The sequence below is a fragment of the Hypanus sabinus genome, chromosome 16 (assembly GCF_030144855.1).
Source record: "Hypanus sabinus isolate sHypSab1 chromosome 16, sHypSab1.hap1, whole genome shotgun sequence".
NCBI classification, from domain to species: Eukaryota; Metazoa; Chordata; class Chondrichthyes; order Myliobatiformes; family Dasyatidae; genus Hypanus; species Hypanus sabinus.
The window spans coordinates 60921368-60938359 of NC_082721.1; the positions used below are offsets into that span (position 1 = coordinate 60921368).

Consider the following 16992-nt stretch of genomic DNA (forward strand, 5'->3'; position numbering starts at 1 on the left):
GAAGATAATGGAGAAGTTTGGCTGCCCTAGCAGGTTCATCACGATTGTTCAGCAGTTCCACGATGGCAAAATGGTGAAAGTTTTGGATGATGGTGACGAGTCAGTGACGAACGGTGTGAAGCAAGGATGCGTTCTCGCTCCTACACTCTTTAGCATGGTCTTCTCTGCTATGCTGAATGATGCCTTCCGTGATTGTCAGGATGGTTTACTCGTCAGATACAGGACTGGCGGTGGGCTATTCAACCTTCGGCGTCTACAGGCTGTTACAAAGGTAAAGGAGACTGGCGTCAGAGACCTCTTATTCGCTGATGATTGCGCCCTCAACGCCAGCACAGAGCAGAAGATGCAGCGAGAAATGGACTGCCTCTCACGAGCCTGTGACAACTTCGGACTTACAATCAGCACCAAAAAGACCGAAGTTATGTTCCAGCCCGCACCCGGAAAGCCCTACCAGGAACCACACATCACAGTAAAGGGGCAGAAGCTACTGGCAGTCAACAGCTTTACTTATCTGGGCAGTACTCTATCACGAGCGGTGAACGTAGATGCAGAGATCAGCAACAGAATTGCCAAAGCCAATGCCGCCTTTGGGAGACTCCGTGAGAGCGGAGAGGACTCAGCCTTACCACCAAGCTGAAGGTCTACCGAGCAGTGGTTCCCACCACCCTCCTCTATGCCAGCGAGACCTGGACTGCCTACAGCAGACACGCTAAACAGCTCAACCACTTCCACTTCAGCTGCCTCCGCAGACTTCTCCACGTACGATGGCAGGACAAAGCCCCAGACACAGAGGTCCTGGAGCGGGCTAGCACCCACAGCGTCTACACCCTCCTACAGAAAGCCCAAGCCAGATGGGCTGGCCATGTCATCAGGATGTCTGACAGTCGACTACCAAAACAGCTGCTGTATGGAGAACTGAGCCAGGGCAAGCGCTCAGTTGGAGGGCAGAAGAAACGTTTCAAAGACTGCCTCAAAGTGTCCCTCGAAGACCTCAACATCAATCCCAGTAGCTGGGAATCGCTTGCTCTGGACCACCCAACCTGGTGGAGCAGGACCACTAAAGGAGAGTATGCAGCAGAAATCAGACGCCCCGCAGAGGCTCAGAGGAAACACCCCACGCAAGGCTTGAGCTACCTCCACTTTCACTGCAGCACCTACCCTCCTGTGTCCCACATGTGGGCGAGCTTTCAGGGCCCAGATTGGCCTCACCAGTCACCTCCGGACCCACAGTCACAAACCCTCCACCTGACGGAAGTCATGGTCATCTTCGACTCCGAAGGACAAACAACAACACTATGACAGTTCTTGCCCGCTCTTATGAAACGATTGAATGACCCCGTAGTACAGTAAGATGGATCATTCACCTCGTTGTAGCCTTGCACCTTATTGTCTGCCTGCACTGCACTTTCTTCATAACTGTGACACTTTATTCTGCATTCTGTACACCTAAGGACACTCACCATCCGGAACAGGCCCTCTCCTCTGTCATTGGGAGAAGGTACAGGAGTCTGCAGACTCACATTCAATGATTCAGGAACAGTGTCTTGCCCTCTGCCATCAGATTTCTGAATGGTTCAGGAACCTCTGAGCCCTTTCCCAGTATTCCTATCTTACCACTTTTTATTTTATGTCTTTGCACAGTACTTCTGCCACAGAGCAACACAGTTCACTCAGTGTAAGACAGGGATAGTGAACCTGATACTGATTCTGTTATTGTTTCCCTTGTACTACCTCAAAGTACTGATGTGATGAAATGATGTGCAAGGATAACATGAAAGGATAAAGTGTTTCATTGATCTTGCACTTTTTCATTTATCTGCACTGCACTTTCTTTTGTAGCTTTTATGCTTTATTCTGCATTATTATTGTTGTACCTTACTCTAGTCAATGCACTGTGTAATGATTTGATCTGTGGGCAACACCGTAGGGTAGCGGTTAGGATAATACTATTACAGCCCAGCTGGAAGATCAGGGCTCAAGTTCCACCACTGTCAGGAAATTCACTGTAAAATCACTGTACCATGACTATGTGGGTTTCCTCAGTGCACACCAGATTTCTAAGCTCTGCTAGTTAGGGTTCCTAAGTTACTGGCATGCAATGAAGTGTGGTGACACTTGCTGGCTGCCTCAAAGCATCTAAAATTACATTGGTTGCTGACGCAGACAGCGCACTTCACTGTACAAGTCAAAAATAAAACTAAACTTTAAACAGTATGCAAAACAAGGTTTTCACTGTATCTTGATACATGTGACAATAATAAACAAATTTACTGTCTTACAGTTTACTTTTGCAGTTCGAGGTGGGTGTGGGGTAACGGCAGGTGGGAGAAAGAATGAGCAGGAGGGTCCTGAGAGAAGTGGACCATCCAGCTCAGTGTCTCTGTACTGGTCTGACCATCAAGGGGTTAAGTAAGAAGTCATTAAATCAATGGACCACAGAGGCCCGAATTCTAGACACATTAATCACGGCAGCTCTTCTGGCTCACCAATTAAAGATTAACTTTATTTGTCACATGCACAATGAAATGTGTCAATTTACATCAATGAACATCACAGTCTGAATAAGTGCTGGGGACACCAACGTAGCATGCCCACAACTTACAAGACCTAATGTGAATGCCAGTGGTATGTGGGGGGAAACTGGAGCACCCAGAGGAAACCCACACAGTTATGAGAAGATTTGTTGAAATGCTGCATGGTGGGGTTTAGACTAGAGTTGCAGGGGGGACGGGAACCAGAGTGCCAGAACAGTTAGTAGACAGGTTGTGGAGGCAGATGTTGGTAAGACCTCAGACAACGTTAGGAATCAAAAGGTTGAGCATGGTGAGACTAGTGTCCTAATCTGCCTCTATTTAAATGGAGGAAGTAGGAAAGATGTGCAATAGTGCTGAAGATGAGGTAGCTGGTTTACAAACAGACAATGTGTAGTGAGGAGAGGCCGCTGATAGGGCAGTTGCAGTCAACAGGATGAGTTGCAATGTGAAAGGTGGACAAAATCGAGAAGGGTCAATACAGACTGACAGTTTCGCATTTGAAGGCGTGCAGTACACAGAATGAGGTAGATGAACTTGCAGCACAGTAGCAGATTGGCGGGTATGATGTGGTAGGTATCATGGATTCATGGCTGACAGATTATAGCCGGGAGCTTAATGTCCAAGGATACACATAGTATCGAAAGGACAGGCAGGAAGGCAGAGGAGGCAGTGTTGCTCTGTTGGTAAAAAATGAAACCAAATGAGGGGACATAAGGTCGGAAGGTATTAAAAAAGTGGGATAGTGTTCATGGGTTCAATGTCCATTTAGAAATTGGGTGGCAGAGGGGAAGAAGCTGTTCCTGAATCGCTGAGTGTGGGCCCCCAGGCTTCTGTACCTCCTTCCTGATGGTAACAGTGAGAAAAGGGCATGTCCTGAGTGCTGGAGGTCCTTAATACAGGACGCTGCCTTTCTGAGACACTGCTCCCTGAAGGTGTCCTGGGTATTTTGGAGGCTAGTACCCCAAGATGGAGCTGATTAGATTTACAACCCTTGGTTCATCGGTCCTGTGCAGTAGCACCCCCCCACACCCCCATACCAGATAGTGATGCAGCCTGTCAGAATGCTCTCCATGGTACATCTATAGAAGTTATTGAGTGTTTTTGTTGATATATCAAATCTCATACAAATTACAATAGGAGATAGAAATTGCATGCCAGAAGAACAAAGTTACAATAGTCATGGGGGGTGTCAATGTGCAGGTAGATTGGGAAAATCAGGTTGGTGTTCAATGAAAGGAGTGGGAACTTCTGGAGTGCCTACAAGATGGATTTTTAGAGCAGCTGGTGGTTGAGCCACTATGGGAACCAGCTACTCTGGACTGGGTGTTGTGCAATAGACCAGAATTGATTAGAGAGCTTAAGGTAAAAGAACCCTAAGGGATAAGTGACCATATGATCGCATTCACCTTGAAATTTGGGAAAGAGAAGCAGGCGTATCAGTATTACAGTAGAGTAAAAGGAATTACAGAGGGATGAGAGAGGAGTTGGCCAGAAATAATTGGAAAAGAACACTGGCAGGGATGATGGCTGGAATTTCTGGAAGCAATTCAGAAGGCACAGGTTATATGCATCCCAAAGAGGAAGAAGTATTCTAAGGGAAAGATGACACAACATAACAAGAGAAATCAAAGTCAACATAAAATCTAAAGAGAGGGCGTATAATAGAGCAAAAATCATTGTGAATTTAAAGGATTAGGAAACTTAAAAATGAACAGAAGGGAACTAAAAAAGTAAGTAAGAAGGTAAAGATAGAATATGAAAGTAAGCCAGCCAATAATATTAAGGAGGATATCAAAGTTTCTTCGGATACATATAGTGTAAAAGAGAGGCGAGAGTGAGTATCAGACTGCTGGAAAATGATACTGGAGAAGTAGTAATGGGGGACAACGAAATAGCAGATGAACTGATTAAGTATTATGCATCAGTGTTCACTGCAGAAGCCTCTAGCAGTATGGTGTAAGTTCCAGGTTTCAGGGGGCATGAAGTGTGTGAAATTATCATGACCAGAGAGAAGGCTCTGGGAAAACTGAACAGTCTGAAGGTAGATAAGACACCTGGACCAGGTGGTGTATACTCCAAAGTTCTGAAAGAGGTGGCTGAAGAGATTGTGGAGGCACAGTAATGATCTTTAAAGAATCGCTAGATTCTGGAATGGTTCTGGAAGACAGGAAAATTTCAAATCCCACTCCACTTTTGAAGAAGGGAGCGAGACAAAAGAAAGGAAGTTAGTTTGCCCTCAGCGGTTGGGAAGATGTTGGAGTTGATTTTTAAAGGTGAGGTCTCAGGGTACTTAGAGGCTCAACAAGCAGGATAAACAAGGAGAAATGGTTGATGTTGTGCCTGGATTTTCAGAAGGGCTTTAACAAGGTACCACACATGAGGCTGTTTAACAAGCTATGAGTCCATGGTATTACAGGAATGAGCCTAGCATGGATAAAGCAGTGATTGAATGGCAGGAGGCAAAGTGTGGGAACATAGGGAGGCTTTTCTGGCCGGCTGTCAGTGACTAGTGGTGTTCCACAGGGGTCTGTGTTGGGATTGATTCTTGTCACATTATATGTCAGTGATTTGGATGATGGAATTATGGCTTTATTGCAAAGTTTGCAGATGTTATGAAGATGGGTGGAGGGGCAGGTAGTTTTGATGAAGTAGAGAGGCTACAGAAGAACTTAGACAGATTAGGAGAATGGACAAAAATTGGCAGATGTTATACAGTGTTGAGAAGTGTATGGTCATGCATTTTGGTAGAAGAAATGAAAGGATTGATTATTTTCTAAATGGAGAGTAAATACAAAAACGGAGGTGTAAAGGGACTTGGGAGTCCTTGTGCAGGATTCCCTAAAAGCTAATTTGCAGGTTGAGTCTCTGGTGAGGAAGGTAAATGCAATGGTTGCATTTATTTCAAGAGGACTAGAATATAAAAGCAAGGCTGTAATGTTGAGACTTTACAAAGCACTGGTGAGGCCTCACTTGGTGTATTGTGAGTCAGGTTTGGGACCCTTAGAAAGGATGTGCTAAAACTGGAGAGGGTTCGAAGAAGTTTCGCAAAAGTGATTCCAGGTTTGAATGGCTTAGTATATGAAGAGTGTTTGATGTATTCACTAGAATTCAGAAAAATCAGGAGTGACCTCATTGAAACCTATCGAGTAGTGAACAGCCTTGATCGAGTGGATGTGGAGAGAATGGTTCCTATGATGGGAGAGTCTAAGACCAGAGGACACAGCCTCTGAATAGAGGAGTGTCCTTTTGGAACAGAGATGAGGAGGAATTTCGTAAGCCAGAGAACAATGAATCTGTGGAATTCATTGCCACAGGCAGCTGTGGAGGCCAATTCTTCATGTGTATTTAAGGCAAAAATTGATAGATTCTTGATTGACCAGGGCATGAAGGGATACGGGGAGAAGGCAGGAGATTGGGGCTGAAAGGAAAATTGGATTAGCCATGATAAAATGGTGGAGCAGACTCGATGGCTAATTCTGCTCCGATATCTTATGGTGTTATATCTGAATATATTGAGTTGCTGCCACATGATTGGCTGATTAGATATTTGCATTAATGAGCCGTTATACAGATATAGCTAATAAGAGACCACTAAGTGTATTTTTTTATTATTTGCATGATTTGTCCTCTTTTGCACGTTAGTTGTTTGTCAGTCTTTGTTTATGTACAATTTTTCATGAATTCTATTGAATTTATTTATTTTCCTGTAAATGCCTGCAAGAAAGTGGATGTCAGGTTTATAGATTAATAATAAATTTACTTTGACTTTTATATGTATCACCTCTAGCTTTAGGTTTCCCCTTCCCTCCAAAAAAAAAAGGCTGATCCTATCTGTTCCCTTCATGGTTTTGTACACATCTCTAAATTCAGTCTCCTGAACAAAAAAGGAGTAAGTCCTAGCCAGCTGAACCTCTCCCTATAACATGGCGCTCACATCCCAGCAACATCTGAGGATAGAAGAAGCTGATGTTTTGGGTCGAGGCCCTACATCAGAACTGATCTTCTTTTCTAATGCTTTATCTCCATCTACAGCAGCAAACTGTTGTGTCCTAAAGAAATAAACAGTGGTGACACACAGTTTTCCTGACCAAGTTCTATGAATGACCTACCATTTTAAAATGGGAACTGATTACTTCTGGTGTTGCAGGCATTCTGTGGTGTTCTGGCACCACATCCAACTCCTTGGGGAGTTGGAAAATATCCTTTGGTTTTTCTACTGGGCAAGAACTCAAGAGAAGGTTGGTGTTTTTCATTGCTCTAAAAGCAAGGCTCTTTACCGCCACTTTGCCAGTGGAGGGGGCCTTTAATCTTATCACAGTAACATGTTTTCCTAAGTGCGTCAACTATGGGACAAGTGAGTACAAAAGTCTGGGATTGGTAAACATCTTGGGTCTTTGCATGGCTGGCTCGGAGGAGATAAACTTATCATGCCTCTGCGCCTGGTTACATCTAAGTACACACCCAAATATGGCCCCTGCTAATATGTCATCTTTCTCCAGTGTTGTAGTTACTTACAAAAAATAAACAAGTGTGTGAACTTAGAATATTGACCATCTTAGAAATTTTTTGAATAATATGTTACAGACTTTTCCAAATTCATACCCAACTGATATCACGGAAAAAGCTTTAGGTTTAAACCCTTATCAGAAGGGTTTGATAGCAACTATTTATGATATGATTATGAAAATCCAGCCGGGTATATCAGATAAAATTAAGAATGAATGGGAAAAAGAACTTCAACTTTCCCTACCTACAGAGAAATGGGAGAAAATTCTTCAATTAGTTAACTCCTCCTCTATGTGTGTTAAACATGCGCTGATACAATATAAGGTGGTGCATAGGGCTCAATGTCTAAAGACAAGCATGCTCGTTTTTACTCCCACATAAATCCTATCTGTGATAGATGTCATTCGGAACTAGCTGCTTTGACCCATATGTTCTGGTCTTGTCCTTTTTTGGAGAAATATTGGAAAGATATTTTTGATATTATTTCAACAGCTTTGAGTATTGTTTTACATCCTCATCCTATTACTGCAAGCTTTGGCTTACCAATGGTGGAAAATAGCTATTTATCCTCTTCAGCCTGTTGGATGATTGCATTTGTTACATTAATGGCCAGAAGATCCATTTTATTGAATTGGAAAGAGAGTACTCCTCCTACTACATTCCAATGGTTTTCCCAAACTATATCTCATTTAAATCTAGAAAAAAATCAGAAGTGTCATTGTTGATCATTCGGTTAAATTCAAAAAAACTTGGAGACCATTTATTCAATACTTTCATATGATGTAACTTGACCTTTTCCAAATCCTTTTTATTATCCTTAAATATTTGGATATAGGAGTGGAGTTATTGACATTATTGATTGTATCCATTGTAATATAATAGCCCAGCTTTGTTTAGTTTTGTTTAGTTTTTTTTCTAACTTGGGTTTTTTTTTGGTATGTTTTTTTTTCTATCATGTTAAATACGTCAAGAGTTTGGGAGGTTTAGTACATTTGTGTTAAGTATAGCTTATACTTGTACATACTGTTTATTAACTATGTATTCCCAAGTCTCTCTGTTTTACTATTGTTATTATGCCTATGTTTGAAAATTAATAAAAAGATTTAAAAAGAAAGAAAGAACGAACATTGACCACAGGACAGTACAGCACAATACAAGCCCTTTGGCCCACCATGTTTTGCTATCCATTCAACCTGCAGTGAGCATAATGCTATTACAGCGCCAGTGACCCATGTCCAATTCCCGCCTCTGTCTAAATTCTCCCCGTGACTCTGTCATTTTCTTCCATGTGCTCCAGTTTCCTCCCACATCCCAAAGCTTTTCAGATTAGACGGTTAATTGGTCATGTGCGTGTAATTGGGCGGCATGGGCTTGTTGGACCAGTAAGGCCTGTTACCTTGCTATATCACTAAATCAATGAACACACAATGAAATAAACTTGCTGCTGACATCTTGGGGCCAACATTACTGATGAATAATATTTTTTTAAGATGAGGAAAATGCAACTTGTGGAGTTAAAAAATGACAAAGATATAAAATAAATCAATCTGTTTATTTATATAAAAAATACCTGCCCAAAATAATGCTCGGGCAACAGCTGAAAAAATATTCACAACATTTGAACAAGCTAACAAAATACATTCTGTAAGAATAAAATATTCATATTGATCAGTAGTTATATTTTACAGTAATATGCACTTCAGATCAAGTGACTATCAATAACAGATGGGAAATATAATGTCATTTAAATCAGATTGAAGAATACCTCACCAAAGCATCTGCTCCTGGATTCATGGTAGTGTTACATTCTCTGCTATCTCACAATGTTTAGCAAGAAGGACAGAGTGTGCTCACCCACCTCCACCCCTACCCTATAGATGATAAAATGTTGTTTACGGCTGCATGAGTTCATTGCTCTTGTGCCAGCTCCTCTGCCTCAAACCTCGGCCCTTCATTTTCCCCTCTAGAGGAACTTTTTCCTGCAGATGTTTGTAAGGTACTGTGAAACATGACGCACAATTAAAGTTCCCTAGATTATTCCATCAGCATGCCAAGCTAAAGACTGGGCACAGTGCTATACAAATGCCCCGGGCCAGCATACAGATGCAATCACAAAGAAGGTCTGCCAACATCTTTACCTTCTTGGAAGCTTTAGGAGGTTTGGCCTGTCACCAATTAATCTAGCAAACCTCTCAAATGGACTGTTGAAGGTATCCTGACTGGTTTCCATGATAGTCTGATACAGCCATTGGAATGTTCAAGGACTGAAGTTGCAGTGAGTAGTGGACACAGCACAGGCATATCCTCCTCCACCATTAGTAATATCTACAGCCAATGCTGCCTCAAGAAGGCAACATCCATGATCAAAAATCCTTATTGTCCAGGCTGCGCCGTCTTCTACCATCAGGCAGGAGCTACTGAAGTGTCGTCCCACACCACCAGGTTCAAGAACAGCTACTTCCCTTCAGCCATTCAGTTCTTGAACCAATTTACACAATCCTAATCTGTCACTATAGCAACACAGTGAACACTTTGCACTACAATGGGCTTTTTTTTGCCCTCGTCTTTCTTGTATAATTTTGCATAATTTATGTTTTTCTTGTGGATGTTGTGTCTCAGGTGCTGTGTGCCTGTGATGCTGCTGCTAGTTTTTAAATTGCACGTAGGCACACACATACTTGTGCGTATGACAATAAACCCGACTTTTGACTCGTTTGGAATAATGTGCACCAATGCAATGGGACACATGGAGCAGCATCACAGGCACGTAGCATCACATAAGCAGCATTTACAAGAGAAAACATCATACATTAACATTTTACAAGAAGGAACACAGGACAAAAATGTCAACTTTTTGTGCAAAATGGTCATAGTGTTGTTAAACTCCAGTATCCAGCGATGAACAGAGGTTGTGGGTGCTCCTGTCACTTTGGTAGGAAGTCAGTTCTGAGGAGAGAGTGACACCCTCTCCAATTGCACTAATTTGCTGAAGTAAGACCAATGCTAAGTTGTATGAATGGGGCATTGCTGCCTTAAAACAACAAATTACACTTATGTCAGTGATAATAAATGTGATTCTGTTTCTGATTCTGAATATTCATCTTGGTCAGAAGAAAGTTATATACAATTTATTTTATTCAATTTGTGGTAAACTGAATAAAGAGATGGTTTCTCATGATCTTGTAACATACTCTGCTATTGCTGCAATGGCATTTGTCTGCTATGTATGAAAACAATAAACTTGATAAAGCCATTAGAGGCTACTTCTATCCTTGATATTTTTCAGTTTCCCTCCCAATTCTCCTCCTCTGTCTGTCTCTCCTTTGCTTGTCCCTGCAGGTGTTCCTGATCAAGGTTTCTGGTGTAACAGCAGACTGCCCAAAAATTGTGGGTTTGATGATCTGCTCTCATGTTCTGATCGGGAGCCCCGAAGTCACAAGATTCATAGTGCTCATTCAGGGGATTGGTGCCCTTTGTCAGGGAGAGTTAATTCATCATGTCCTATTGCAGGGCTTTCCTATGGGGAATCCTTGTCTTGGAAAACTAGTCTAATAGGTCTAATTCTTTTACCGGCCCTTTAAACCAGAATCCCCCGATTTAATCCGAGCCTAATCACAGGACAATTTACAATGACCAATTAATCTATCAACCATTACGTCTTTGGAATATGGGAGGAAAAGCACGCAGTCATGGGGAGAACATAAGAACTCCTTGCAGAGAGTGGCAGGAGACGAACCCGGGTTGCCTCTACTGTGGAGTGTGGTGCTGAATACTACACTACTGTGGGTGCATGGAGTGCTGGTAGAGACAAATACATTAGAGGCATTTAAAAATCTCTTAGATAGGCATATGGATGTTAGAAAAATGGAGGGCTATCAAGGAGGAAAGGGTTAGAATGAGCTCAGGGTAGGTTAAAAGGTCAACACACCATCGTGTGATGGAAGGCCTGTACTGTGCCGTAACATTCTATGAAATATGGTCACGGCAACCTTACTCCTGTTGCATAATCACTGAGTAATCTTTCTTCTTTGAGATAACTCGTATAAGCATATAAACAGATTGAATAGTTTCATGTCATTGATCTAAAGTCACTCAAGAGTTGAACCCCTTCCAGAGTTGAATCCCTCTCATACCTCAATATTCTGACAGGTATCGATACCTCTGTCACCTTGCTGTTTGTGTTTGAAGTGTGGCATGGTAACTTAGTAGTTAGCCTAATGCTATTACAGCGCTGGGATTTGATTCCTGCCCTTGTCTGTAAGGAGTTTGTATGTTCTCTCTGTGACCGCGTGGGTTTATTCTGGTTTTCTCGTGAGCACGCGATGTCTGTGCCAGCAGCATGGTGACACTTGTGGCTACCCAGCACAGTCCACGCTGATTTGATTTGACACAAATGATACTGTATCTTTTACCGTACATGTGATAAATAATGATTAGCTCTCTTTAAACATTACAAAAGTGAACTCGTCCACTTACTTATCTGAAAGAACATCCTAAGTTCCAAAGGATCAGTCATGAATACTGGTGTTTAAAAGATGGGATTTCTCCCTGGAAGTGTTCGTTCCAAATCTGCGGTTCAGGTTCTTTCCCCTGAAGTTCAACCAAGACCCTCAACAGCCCACCAATCATCTTGAAATTTCTCATGGAATCAAACACATAAGACCATAAGACATCGGAATAGAATTCAGTCATTCAGCCCAACCAGTCTACTCCACCATTCCATCATAGTTTTATTTTCCTTCTCAAACTCCTGCCTTCTCCCCATAACCTTTGATGCACTGACTAATCAAGAACCTATCAGTTTCCGCTTTACATAAACCCAATGATTTGGCCTCCACAACCATCTGTGGCAATTAATTCCACAGATTCACCACTCTTTGGTTAAAGAAATTCCTTGTCATTTCTGTTTTAAAAGAATGTCCTTCTATTCTTGAGGCTGTACCCTCTGGTTCTAGACTCCCGCATTATAGGAAACACACAAAGAACTATTTCTCCACAATCAGTATTGCTTAGTCTGTCTTGCTATCATCTCCAAACTGGCGAATTGACTAGTGTTGAGTAATCTGCTTCTTTGGCATTATCTTGGGAAAGTGCGGGTTCTGAGCAGATGCCTCTGTTGCTCATAGTTGTAGTTGTTCCTTTGTGAGCTCCAGTTGACTTAGCTCTGCACAACAACTTTGACTAGTCTGCTTCACCCCAACAGTACAAATGAAGTCTGTGATGCAATTTGCACAATAAAGCCTTCAGTACCAACAACAACAGTTCAGCCTTCTTTTCCCCTAGTACAGGAACCTTCCTTGATGAAGAACCAAACATCTCTCAAACTTCTATATGGAGGTCACTTGAGACAGGAAAGTTCTCATGGAGGTCTTCCCTTTTGCAGAGATTGGTGTAAAGTCCTTCATCAGATTTACTAACACGTGATGGGAAGTTTGTTAGGCTGAAGTCAGCAGAGATGCCAGAATCCAGCATCAGAAGGTATGGATGGTTTGTGTTTTCTGGCACAGCCTCTGAGGGTGATGGGTATAGCAGGTGCCCAGCTGGGTCACATTTGGCATAGTCAAAAGCTCCAAATGACGCTGGGCTTTCACACTCAATCCCACTAGACTGTGAGGAATGCTGCGAAAGCGAGTCATGTGACAGAAGGTTTTCTCGCCCCTCTTCAGGTGAAGTCTTGCTATGATGCTTCACTTCAGGACTCCAGAAGAGCAACTGTAAAGGCATTTCTTCCTCCGAAACATCGCTGCTGCTGTGAGTCACATTATACGTGCCGGAAAGGAAGTCGTTACTGAGCAACGAATTCTGATTCAGGACAATATAGGCCTCCCTGGTAGGGGCTTCTGGCTGCAAGTGTTCTGGTGACTTGCTCTCATCCAGTGGCATCCATTCCTGCTGCAGCTTGAAAGTGCCTGATCCGCTCATCAGGAATCCCCGATCTTCTGGGAAGATCTCCTGGTGCTTGTTCCTCAGAAGGCCTGGTGGGAAGGTGTTTATCTCAGACAAGATCTCCAGGGCTGTAGATGGTTCATCAGTGCCAAAGAACTGGAGATTCCACCAGATCTGTACATTGCCCCGCCCAAGCCATTCCTGCAAACAAATCGGTAAATTGGTTTTATTATTACCATCACACATACTGAGCTACAGAGAAAAAACTTGTCTTGCATACTGTTCATACGGATCAAATCGTTACACAATACATTGAGGTAGTACAAGGTAAAACAATAACAGAATACAGAATAAAGTGTAACAGTTACAGAGAAAGTGCAGTGCAGGTAAACAATAAGGTGCAAGATCACAACAAGGTGGGTTGTGAGGTCAAGAGTCCATCTTATTGTGCTAGGGAACCACTCAATAGTCTTACAACAGCAAGGTAGAAGCTGTCCCTGAGCCTGGTGGTACATTGGCCTATTCCTGCTCCTATTTCTTACCAATCTTTTGAAAATCATCCAGATCATCTCCTTCTCCCCTCCCCTCCACCTCTTCCCTGTTTCTTGCTCAACCTCGCCTCCCATCCTCCCTCCTCTCCCGGCACCTGGTCACTCCATTGCAGGAAGGATGTGGAGGTTTAGAAGAGGTGTACCAGGATGCTGCCCTGCCCTGCACGAGTTATAAGGAGAGGCTGGATGAACTTGTGTTGTTTTATCTGGAGTGCTGGAGGCTGAGCAGAGACCTAATAGAAGTTAATAAAATTATGAGTGGCATAGATGGAGTAGGTAGCCAGCATCTTTTCCCTAGAGTCATAATGTGTAATACTGGAGGGTAAATGTCTAATACCAGCTCCTGATGAAGGGTATCAGCCCGAAACATTGACTGCTTATTTTTCTCCATCGATGTTGCCTGACCTGCTGAGTTCTTCAAGCATTTTGCATGTAATACTCGAGTGCGTGCACTTAAGCAGAGAGAGGAAAAATTCAAAGGTGTTCAGAGCAAGATCTTTTTTCACAGAGAAGGGTGTTTCCTGAAAGATGCTGTCAGGTGCGGCAATTTAAAACTAACGTTTTCTCAATTTCCAGTTTTGGTGAAGGATCTTCACCACAAATGTTGTAAATGTAATTGGTTTAATATACTGGCATGTACTGAGACACAGTGTAAAAGATGTCATCCTCGCAGATTATTTGCATTGAGGCAGTACAAAGGAAAAGCAATAACAGAATGTAGAACATTGTCTGAGAATTTCAGAGAAGATGCAGTTGTAAAAAGGAGGGCGATCCACAAGAAAAGTCGACAGGGAGCAAGAAGATCTAATTGGAACTGATAAATCTCTAACTTGGCCAATGCTACTGAACAACATAGTCAGCTGGAAACCCAAGAATCTGCAGACGCTGGAATGAGGAGCAGCACAAGAAGTGCTGGAGGAACTCAGTGCATCAGGCAGCACCAATGGAGGGAAATAGACAGTCGAGGTTTTAGGCTAGGCCCCTTCATTTTAGGCTGGAAAGGAGAGAGACACTCGGAAAGATAAGAGGGAAGGGGTGGAGCAAGAACTGACAGGTGACATGTGGATCCAGATGAGGGGTGTGACACTACCTCTCCTAGATCCACCTAACCCCTGCCAGTTCTTGCACCACCCCTTCCCACTACTCTTTTTGTTTCTCTCTCTCTCTCTCTCTCTCTCTCTCTCTCTCTCTGCCCCCCCCCCCCCACTCCCTCCCTCCCTCCCCTCTTCCTTTTCAGCCTACAGTGAAGAATAATGCAACTGGATACATGACTGTCTCTGGAGAAGGTGAAGTGGGGATCAATACCATTATTGTCATAGTTAAACAGTTGTAGCTACAAGCAGAAACTGTCCAAGTGGGATTGTTTACTGGAAGTTATTTGAGCTGTCAACGATTATGAGATTCTTACACAGAGTACAATAAACAAGTGTCACCAGCCTGCCATTCTCCTCTGACCTCTCTCATCAGCAAGACATTTTAGCCCACAGAACTGGATGTTATTTTGTTTATCACACCATTCTCTGTAAACTCTAGAGACTGTTGTGCGTGAAGATCCTTGGGGAACAACAATTGTTGAGATACTCAAACCATCCCAATGGCACCAGCAATCATTCCACAGTCAAAGTAACTTAGATCACACTTCTTCCCATTCTGACGTTCTCTGAATAACAACAGAAGCTCTTGACCATGTCTGCATGCCTTTATGCATTAAGTTGCTGTTACGTGATTGGCTGATTAGATATTTGCATTAATGAACATGAGGGCCGAATAAAGAGGCCACCAAGTGTAATTCAGATTCATTCAAATTTATCTATCACATGTAGATCAAAACCTGAGCCACATGTTAGTGAAACAAAAAATAGGAAGTTAATGCAGTTTAATATTTGGCTAATGAGATGGGGCAGGAATGCGGGTTTCAACAATTATGAAGAATTATATAAAGATAAATTGAGAAGTATTGATATGGAATAAAATGTGCATAAATACATAAATACCAGCATGTATTTACAATGTAAACAAAAGCTGCTTAAGGCATTCACAGTGCAGTGCGGTGCAGTACAGAGGTAGTAAGACATTTACCTGGAAGTTTCCTTGGTGTACAGTGAAAAGTCCATCAAACATGTTCTCTGGAGAAGGAATCAGCGGCCAGACTGTCTCCTTTATCATCCTGTAGGTGAAAAGGATCCGGTTAAATTCAAGTTCAGGTTTACTATCATTCAGCCATATACTAAACACCACCAAATGTAGCAACATTCCTGCAAACCAAGGAGCACAACATGTAAAGGAATATTACCACAAGCAAATGAGCAAGTAATAACATATATTCCTAATGACTGACAATTAGCATAAGGTGCATTTATGACATAAGTTAGAAACTATATAATGCTACTGGCACTTCCTAAGTGATGAGACCTGGGAGGTAGCAGGAAATTCAATAATCTCATGGCCTGGGGGAAGAAGCAGTTCCCCATCCTAACAGCGCTTGTCGTAATCCTGTCATACCTCCTGGGTTGGACGGAAAGGATCCTCGACAATGGTAAGGGCCCTGCATACACAGCACTCCTGATAAACATCTCATTGGACTATTGTAAACATTTCACTAGTTCATCAAACATTTTTGCTGTTTTCTGTGTGCTCCCTCACCTGAAACTCAAATGGTCACTGGGAGAACACACAAACGCTTTACAGACAGCTGTGGGAATCAAACGCTGATTGCTGGCACTGTAAAGCGTTACGCTAACTGCTAAGCCTCTGCGCCACCCCAAGAGCATACCCTGGTGACTTCAGGGATTAGATTTGCAGAAAGACTGCAGCAGTTGAGGTTATTCACTTTCGAACCTGAACTAACCACATTCTAACTCAGAGGCGAGGCTAACCCATGAGCTAATCTTTTATGTCTCCCCTCAGCCTCCTTATCTCAAGACAATTACGAAAAGACCATCAAACCACACCATCTGCGGAGGGCTGGATGTGGACCAGAGTAGTGAGATCATGTAAGACAGAACAGAATGTCCATTAACTTTCATAGATTCATAGGTTCAATAACATCTAAAATAAAGAATAGTGAATTGTTTTCAGAAGGAGGAGACATGCCTCATTCTAGAATCACTTCTGGTGAAATTACTTCCTCTGCACTGCAAGGAAGGGAATTCCAGGATTTAGACCCAGTGACAACACTGGTGCCAAGCTGTATCGGTGCTCGCCCTTTCCTTTGGACTACATCAGTGACGTGGAGAGGGGGTGCCCACTGCATGGGCAACAGCCGGTTCTTCAAATCTTCCTCCCCAGGCTTGCACCCTGGAGAGGACACGGTCCATCAGAGGCGCAAACCCATGATCCCCGGGATCGATGGCTGCCTATTAAGACTCAGTGATGAAGACATTGCAAGCTTAATGCAATTGTAATTATTTTAAATTGGATTCCACCTGCCCACCTCCCCTCTCACCTGTTTTCACCTTTCATCTGCTGGCTGGTATTTTCCCCTCTCCTCCAACATTCTTATTCTGACCTCTTCG

General features: G+C 42.9%; 1 protein-coding gene across 1 annotated transcript in view; it reads right to left on the bottom strand.

Annotated features, from left to right (window-relative positions):
* Window positions 1-8573: 8573 nt before the first annotated feature.
* Window positions 8574-16992, bottom strand: part of LOC132406352 (erythropoietin receptor-like) — a 34898-nt gene continuing 26479 nt past the window's right edge. Inside the window, exons 7-8 of the mRNA XM_059991900.1 lie at window positions 15557-15644; window positions 8574-13127 (exon numbers count right to left, since the gene is read on the bottom strand). Coding sequence (XP_059847883.1) covers window positions 12360-13127; window positions 15557-15644 — 856 coding nt within the window. The 3' untranslated portion in view covers window positions 8574-12359. The remainder of the gene's footprint in view (window positions 13128-15556; window positions 15645-16992) is intronic.